General features: G+C 36.7%; 2 protein-coding genes across 7 annotated transcripts; one reads left to right on the forward strand and one right to left on the reverse strand.

Annotated features, from left to right (window-relative positions):
• Positions 865-3585, forward strand: LOC18789567 (cytoplasmic 60S subunit biogenesis factor REI1 homolog 1). Its single transcript, XM_007222692.2, has 5 exons — positions 865-1192; positions 1839-2411; positions 2511-2680; positions 2792-3010; positions 3146-3585. The coding sequence occupies exons 1-5, from the start codon at positions 1088-1090 to the stop codon at positions 3303-3305; spliced, it is 1227 nt and encodes a 408-aa protein (XP_007222754.1). The 5' UTR covers positions 865-1087; the 3' UTR covers positions 3306-3585.
• LOC18789234 lies at positions 4517-8050 on the reverse strand. 6 transcript variants are annotated; one of them, XR_002269672.1, is made up of 4 exons: positions 7826-8050; positions 5602-6747; positions 5054-5165; positions 4517-4909 (listed from the first exon to the last, which is right to left on the reverse strand). XR_002269672.1 is itself a non-coding variant. In XM_007222905.2 (4 exons), the coding sequence occupies exons 2-3, from the start codon at positions 6504-6506 to the stop codon at positions 5129-5131; spliced, it is 942 nt and encodes a 313-aa protein (XP_007222967.1). In that variant the 5' UTR covers positions 6507-6662; positions 7826-8050; the 3' UTR covers positions 4517-4909. The 6 variants fall into 6 exon arrangements, 5 of the variants coding, with proteins under 5 accessions (XP_007222967.1, XP_020410342.1, XP_020410339.1 ...); XM_007222905.2 differs by having other exon boundaries at positions 5129-5165; positions 5602-6662; XM_020554753.1 differs by having other exon boundaries at positions 5054-5086.

An 8439-nucleotide genomic window follows, 5' to 3' on the forward strand; every position in this document is an offset into this window, starting at 1 on the left:
GATTATATCAAAAGAGAATTATTAGTTTGATTCTTCTTTTTTCAATATTATTAGTATTTTTAAAAAAAGAAATCGAATTATCGGATATTGAAATTAGGTATACTTTTTATCCCCCGATGGGTTAAATTAATTATCTTTTTAGAAAGAAAGACCAAAAAACAAAAAACAAAAATCAACATGCCCCCTATGATGCAAGTACATATTATACTACTGATTTGGCGCATTAATGGTTTTCGAGGGATGTGGTTTCTCTTCTGCCATACCTTCACGTTTTGGATTATATATGTAGGTGCATGACATTATTTATAGAAAGGAGTTTGTCGTTAAAGAGTTATGCACATGAGGTTCTAAGTTCGATTTTCATTTCTCTTAATATTTTGAGAAGTTACTTATCCAATATTTTCTTTGAACAAGGATAGTATAAGAGAACACAAAATCACATTCAAAAATCAGAATGAAAACCTTACTAATTCAAGGTCCAATAGGTGTCATGATATGCTGATGCATGCAACACATAATAATAATAATAATAATACATAGCCAAATGCTCATGATGGGTGGGTTTCAATTGAAACGTACACATGCAAAATTACTAAAAAAACGACCGATAAAATCAAGATCATTGACTGATAAATCATTTGTAAAAGGAAATTGATTTGTAACTAGTGGTCTTATGTTCGAATTTCATGACATTTTGGTAGTGTATGCGAGAAATTCCACCCACCCTCTCTCATTCTCAATATCGTTTGTATAAAAAGGAAAAAAAAACACCTGTAACAACAAAAACGAGGAGGGGCCCTCGCCAGATTTAACTTGGGCCTCAAACGTATGAGCCCAAACTCAGGCCCATGACTACCTTCTCTGATGCTGAGGGTTGCGCTTGCGCAATCAAACTCTTGGTGGACACTCTTAGCACCGTTTCCAACTCACCGACTGCGAGCCGTCGCGCATTTCTTTGACCCATAAAATAAAACCCACAAAGCCACAGCAACAGCCTCCTTCATACCCAAACCTAAACATTTCTTTGGCTCTGCGAAAAATCGCATCGACTCTTCAGCGCGAAGCTCCATAGCCAGACAGAGAGAGAATGCCAGGCCTAACATGCAACGCCTGCAACAAAGAGTTGGTGGACGACGCGGAGCAAAAGCTCCATTACAAGTCTGAATGGCACCGCTACAATCTCAAGCGCAAGGTACCGTCCATTTTTCATCTTCTTTCATCTGCGTATATATCATTTCTAGGGTTGTAGTTTGATTGTTTTTGTTCAATTTGTTGATTATTCCCCCAATTTGCTGCTGGTTTAAGATAGGAAAAGCAAGGGATTTGATCCCAGACGATGGAATAAGAAAACGAATTCCAATTTTCTGGGGCAAATATGTTTCGTTAGGCGTTTTAGTTTCTTTCTTTTTTTATTGGATTTCAAACAGATATTGGAAATCTTTATTGCTGGTTTAAGTTTGGTCCTGCTGATGTCTTTTGGATGCTTCATTGTTTAAGATGCCAATCTTTGGATTCTAAGATTTTGGTCTATGAGCAAATATCAGTTTATGAAGGCATGGCTTATAAAGCTGAGCTGAAGTTGTCTTTAAATCCACTTTTGCCCACATGGGGGATTATAGATTCTGTCTTCTATTTTGGTTTGCGATTAATTAATTTGACATTGGCTACAAATAGTGTCGTCTAGTTAGTACTCACTTGATGAAATTCTTTTATTGAATGTTGTTGTATATCATGGCATGCTGTTGTTGCTTTGTAGCGCAGCATCGTGTTCGCTTACATTATTACATACATGTTTGATTATCTCTAATAAATTCTGAAGTATTCTTTAAAATAATCAGGTAGCCGGTGTTCCCGGGGTGACAGAAACATTATTTATAGCAAGACAAGATGCCCTCGCCCAGGAGAAAAATGGTTTAAGTGAAACCCCGATGCTCTACAGTTGTGGTCTTTGTGGCAAAGGGTATAGAAGTTCTAAGGCTCATGCTGAGCATCTCAAATCACGAAGTCACATTCTGAGGGCCTCTCAAGGGACCAGTGATCAAGAAGAGAAGGCAATAATTAGGCCACTTCCCAGTCGTGTTGTGAATAAAGCTCCCCCCAAAAGACAGGAAAGTGATGAGGAAACTGAAGAAAGTGAAGATGAGTGGGAGGAGGTTGATTCTGACGAAGACTTGGTTGGTGAGACTGCAAAATCTTTGACTGAAATGAACGTAGATGAGCATGCCTCCAATGAGGATATGGATGAAGATGACTTTGAGGAGTTGGATCCATCCTGTTGCTTTATGTGCGATCTAGAGCATGATACCATTGAAAGCTGCATGGTTCACATGCACAAACAACATGGATTCTTCATTCCTGATATTGAGTATTTAAAGGATCCAAAAGGCCTCCTTACTTATCTTGGTCTTAAGGTACTGAAATACCTTCTATGTTCTTTTCCTGGAGAAACTTGTTCCCATTTTGGCTTTTTCTTCAGAGATTGGTTGACTCTTTACGTCTTAAATTTTCAGGTTAAAAGGGATCTTTTGTGTCTGTACTGCAATGATAGGCGCCATCCTTTTAACAGTTTGGAAGCAGTTAGGAAGCATATGTCGGCAAAAAGCCATTGCAAGGTACATTATGGCGATGGTGACGATGAAGAAGAAGCCGAGTTGGAAGAGTTCTATGATTACAGCAGCAGGTTATTCAATTTTGTCAATGGCTATTGTGTTATGTTTTTCATTGTAAGCATTACTTTTCTTCTATATGTGTCGGTATCTCTTAGCTGATTTGCTTCTGTCTTGGTTTTCAGTTATGTGGATGAGGCTGGCAAGCAATTGGTTGTATCAGGTGATATGGCAAACAGCGTAGAACTTGGGAGTGGTGGCTCTGAGCTCATCATTACTAGAAGATCTGATGATGGCACATCAACCAAAACACTTGGTTCCCGGGAATATTTGCGCTATTATCGCCAGAAGCTGCGTCCATCACCTACAAATGGTACCGCCATTACAGCTGCATTAGCCTCAAGGTTTGTTCTAATCCCTTATGCTGGGTATTCTCTATAGTTTGACTAAACAATTTGGATCGAGCTGTCCCCTATATTCACGTTGGAAAAAAATGATAACAAATCATGTGGTGACAGAAGTTGTGTTCTGATTTTCAGGTACAAGAGCATGGGGTTGGCGACTGTGCAGTCAAAAGAACGAATGGTCAGGATGAAGGTACTGAAGGAAATGAGAAGATCGGGAGTGGAGGCTATGCGCAGTAAGATGGGAATGAAAAGCAACGTCATCCGGAACCTGCCCAAGAATTGCACATATTAGTCCTCAATTACTCCTATTTCTGGAGTTGAATGAATGTTGGAGGCCCAGAGTTTCAGTAAGCACTTTTAAGTATCTTGGGTGGGTTGTTTAAGACCGTTTGAGTATTCATAGCAAGTGGCAAGATTTCTTTTGTATGAACTACAATTTACCAATTGCAATATTTTGCAAGTGTTATGGTATGAATGTCTATGTTTTTGTACGAAATATATATTTTTTTCTTTCTAAATAATTAGAAAAACAATTTAAATATTTATGTTAATTCGCAGGAGATACTTCTTTATGTCTGGGTTTTTTTCATGGTTATCTTCTGGGAAGATTTGTCCTATTGGTTAGTTTTGAACTAGGGTATTTAACAGTAAGAGCATCCACAATGGAATCCATAAACCACCTCCTTAGATAAAATTTAGGAAGTGAGAAAATCCACTTTCAAGTTCCAATTATGCATCCTATCGAACTCCTAAAATAGGGAGACTTTTAGGAGCTCTTAAATTTGAGAAGATAAAAAACTCCTAGCGGCTCCTTATAATTAAATGTTGCTTTAATTTAATGTTATTTTAAATATTTATTTAATGCTAATTATTTTTATTTATTATTTTATACAAAAAAGGAGCATTTATGCAAAATTAAAAAAAAAAAATCATTTATGATTTCCTAAACTAAGGAGCATGGTTGGAGTTGAGATTTTATAAAGAGCTTCTAAAATAACTTTCTAGTATTTTTAGTTAAATTTTAACTAAAATATAAGGAGCATGATTGTGAATGCTCTAAGCAATTGACAACGTTTTTGAAGAAATCCCACGCAAAATGGCATCATTGAATATGCTTTAACAAGAGAGATGTCTTTGTCTTTGGAACATAGGTGGAAAGAGAATAATTCGGTAGAAAGAAAAAGATGCTGATATAAATTGGTGACTCTAAAAAGTAATTACATACTAATTTGTTTCTACCTTTACCATTTAATAAGAAAATTATTGATTTGGCCAACAAATTCTAGCCAGTGCCTAATGAAAAAAGGTATTGACTTGCATATCAAATCCCTATGACACCTTGGTCGTGTTTATGACAAATAGCCCCCTCCCCCTTCCTGGCATTGGCAAAAAGAAAATTATCGATTTTGAGAAAGAAAAAAGAAGGAAGAAAAAATCCAATCACATCATCGTCACCAAGCAAGAAAAGATTTTCAGCCATGCATATTTTCAGGATTATAAATGTAAAAATAAAAAGAAAAAAATTAATTTTAAAACTTTAATAGGTGTGCTGAGAAAATAAGCTTAAAGACTAACGAGTGTAGAGAGAGTGTGAGTGAGAAGGGGGGAAGGAGATTTTGGTGACTACAGTAAACACTAAACTAATCCACAAATTAATAAGATATGAAGCAAAGGCTACACTTTTTTTAAGCAACAAAAGGGACCCATGGAACCAATGGATGTGTCATGTAATGTCCAATCAGCACACCTCATTGCAGATCTAACAATATACAATCCAGATGTAGCTTGCTTTTACATGTAACCAAACCACTGAAGAGATCCACAGTAATCCCAGTGCATTCCACTTCCTTCCAATGGATCTCTTTCTTGCCCCTTCACTTCTACTCTAGTTAAGCACTGCCACAAGATATATAATACAGATCTAATGAGATTTACTTGTTCACAAAATAGTGTTAAAATTCATCGAATTGATAGATGTACTGTACACAGAAAATGAGTTGGTTTTTATTTATTTATTATATACTGGTATAGATAGATTACTTCATGAAAAGGCCATTCCAGGGAAAACTTCACCTGCACAAAAGAGGATGCATAAGATCCATGAGTAGAGCATACCTAATTGTCATAGAAGCGAGAACGACGTCTACGTGAACTGCAAATAAAAGAGCAATATGCATAAGTTTTAGGTAAGGACTAGAAACCTATAAACTCTACCTACTCTTACAAAACTAAAACGAGAGCAATAAAGCTCAACAGTTAGTATGCGCATGTGCAAGTGCTGAGCTCCCCAAACCCCCACTTAAAGAGATTCCTACTGGCACAGGTAGCTAGTTCAACAAGAAAATGAATCATATGGTGCATTGTTTAAGTTTATTTCAGTAAGATGGTGTACTAGATTTCTTGCAGCAGGCGTCCTCGCCATGACTAGGTGGGGATATACGATATTAAATGATAAGTTATGCGTTCCAATTTAATTCATAAAAGTTGATGTACAAACAAAACTGTAAATAGAAAGATACTATCAGCCAAATCAAGAAGGCAAAGATTAAAATCCAAAGATACAAGAATAAAAAGGAAACATCACAAACCTGCGATGACTGGAGCCACCCCTGGAGGAGCCATTTGTACTCATAAAATCATCATCAGTCTCATCTGCTCTATACTCAGGGAATTCAACAGATGTCACAGAACCTTCATCAGAATTCGAATTATCGTAGCTTGCTCGGCGACTTCCTCTTCTTGCGTCACCAACTCTTGACCTTCTTCTGTTTCTAGAATTTCGTAAGTTATCAAAAACCTGATATAAGATACAGGAGGTCCACCAGTTACGTTCGTCCCCATGGAAGTCCTCAAACTCATCTCCAGTCTCATCATCACCATATTCAATCACATAGTCTCCTAAAACCACCCCACGAGGGACTTCGGAATGAATAGTGCTCAAAACATCTATGATCTCGGAGGACTGCTGGAAATTATCCCAATCAAGCTGCCGAGCAGGATCAATTTTTGAAGGACGAGAATGAGGATGCTCTAGTTGAGCATGTTTTTGTAATTCCAAGTATGTACCCATAAACGTACATTGATGCTCCTCACAACAACGCTTCTTCACATCTAGATGTCTACGAGCCTTGTCAACAACAACCCACCCAGTAACTTCCCCCCTACACAAGGGACAAGTAGGCCTGCAATCTTCTTCTGATGCCATTTGTTCAGTATTTACTGCAGGACTCACATCAGATTTTGAAGGAGATGACATACCATATGCACTTTTGAAACGGTCTAAACAATTGGAGTGTAAGTGGTTTGTATCACAAACAAAAGCATGGCATCCTTTCTCATAAGATGAGCACTGAAGGAGTACACCGTTGTGAGGGAAATCCAAACATATAGGACAAGTCACATCTTCCCAATTTGTATTTAATTCAACATCTTCCATATTGAATGAACTTGGTTGAAGCCCAACTCCTCTTTCATTAGAATCTTTAAAGGCCATGAAGGGGGCTATTATTTAGAATTAGCACAAGCACATGACAATGCACCCCACACTTGGATCAGACACACCACTTAACCAATGGGAATTCTGAGAATAAACTACACAATCTTCCAGGTCAACAGTCACTTATCCCATACGATAGTATCCTACACAAGGCTGTAAATGATCACAATAAGTATGGGTGGATGGTGAAACGCAAGCTATATGAAGAACTGCAAAATTGTTCCCCACATTCTATACTCTGCAAGAAAATTTCAGTAACCTATAATTAAAAACAAAATTTCCACTGACTGGAATTATTACAGCACATTAGTGAACCTTATAAAGGACATAAACCAACGGGATATTAGATTGTAGAGAGCCAAGAAACACCAGTTTTGAACAACATAAAACTCAAACCAGTAAAAAAAAACCTCACAAAACTGCTCTTAGATTAGCATATTACCTTTATCTATGACCTAAATGTTCAGCATGATAGCAAGAAAAGTAGGTTTTGCAGAGAATCCGGACTAAAAAGTTTTGAACAGAGGCTGGTAAAACATGTTCAGTAAGACATTTCTTTTTTTCTTTGAAAGCAGCCATGACCTACTATATGGATTTAGCTAAGCTGAGTAACCAAACAATATAGAACACAATAATATCTATATATATATATATATATATATAAGATCAATCTATTTAATTCTTCTGAGTTGGTTTCAGTAGCCAAGATGTTACGCGGTATGTTTATCTCCAATTCTTCAGGTTTAGAGTTGAATAGAACACCCAAAAGAAAAGTCAACAGGCGCAAACAGCCACCACAGGAAAATCAATTTCAATAAGCAATTTCTTCAGCATATTTTAAGACTAGTATTTGACTTTAATCAAATTCAATAACCCATTACCCATACGCTTCATACATACTAGCAAACCCGGCAACAACTCTTAACGATTCGAAACTATCCATGAAGCTGAAATGGGGTCAATAACAAACTAATCAATCCAAAATTATTAACATTAAATAAATTGATTAAACCTGCATAAACACCAAAGATTCATAGTTATTCTGAGCAAATATGAATCAGAATCAATAAGCAATCACACAACACACACAACTGATCAAACCAGGACTTGGGTATTCAGTCAACTGGCAAATGATCCAACAAAACGACCAAGGCAGCAAAATCATTGAAGAAATGTTAAAAGATGAAACATTTACGCTAATGGGTATTCACTTAAATTAAAAAAGGCCCAGGCCAAAAATTGAGGCACAACAATAAAAATTGGAAGAGAAAAACGAAACCCAGAAACTGAGACACAAAATTTGAAACCTGGCTCACCTAATATGTGAGAATCTTCGATTGAAAAATGCAAAACCCCTCTGGGTAGAGACAGAGAGAGGCAGGAAATGAGAGAATTTTAATTTCCTTTTCTTTTTGTTTTGTTTAATTTATGAGAGTAAAAGAGAGCATTCTTGGTCTCTCTTCCTTTATGCGTGTGTGTGATTGGGGAGAGAGGTCAGTTTTCTGAGGAGTAGGTAGGGTCTCTTTCTCTTTCTTCCTTTTTTTTTCCTTTCCCGAAAGGATGATATATAAAAGGCAAATTATACATCCAAATTTGTTGGTAAAATGACTAATATACCCTTATGCTTCTTTGACCAAACTCATGTGACAGTGACAGAATCCATTAGGCTAGCAAGCCATTCACACTGAACTTCTATTTTTCATATGTGGGGAGTGGATTATGGATTGTCTGCTGCTTAAACCATAAAATTTGTTTTTCTTTTTGGGTATATTCTATAGGCATGTAATTTTGTTTTTCCTTCAATTAGTTACTATATTTGATAATGAATGTATTTACATACATGTGTATATTCCACATACATTAGAAAAGTATTTTTTTCTTGTTTAATATGTTGTGCTTTTAAATTGATAATAGGAATCACTGATTAGGG

Source organism: Prunus persica, chromosome G1 (assembly GCF_000346465.2).
Source record: "Prunus persica cultivar Lovell chromosome G1, Prunus_persica_NCBIv2, whole genome shotgun sequence".
NCBI classification, from domain to species: Eukaryota; Viridiplantae; Streptophyta; class Magnoliopsida; order Rosales; family Rosaceae; genus Prunus; species Prunus persica.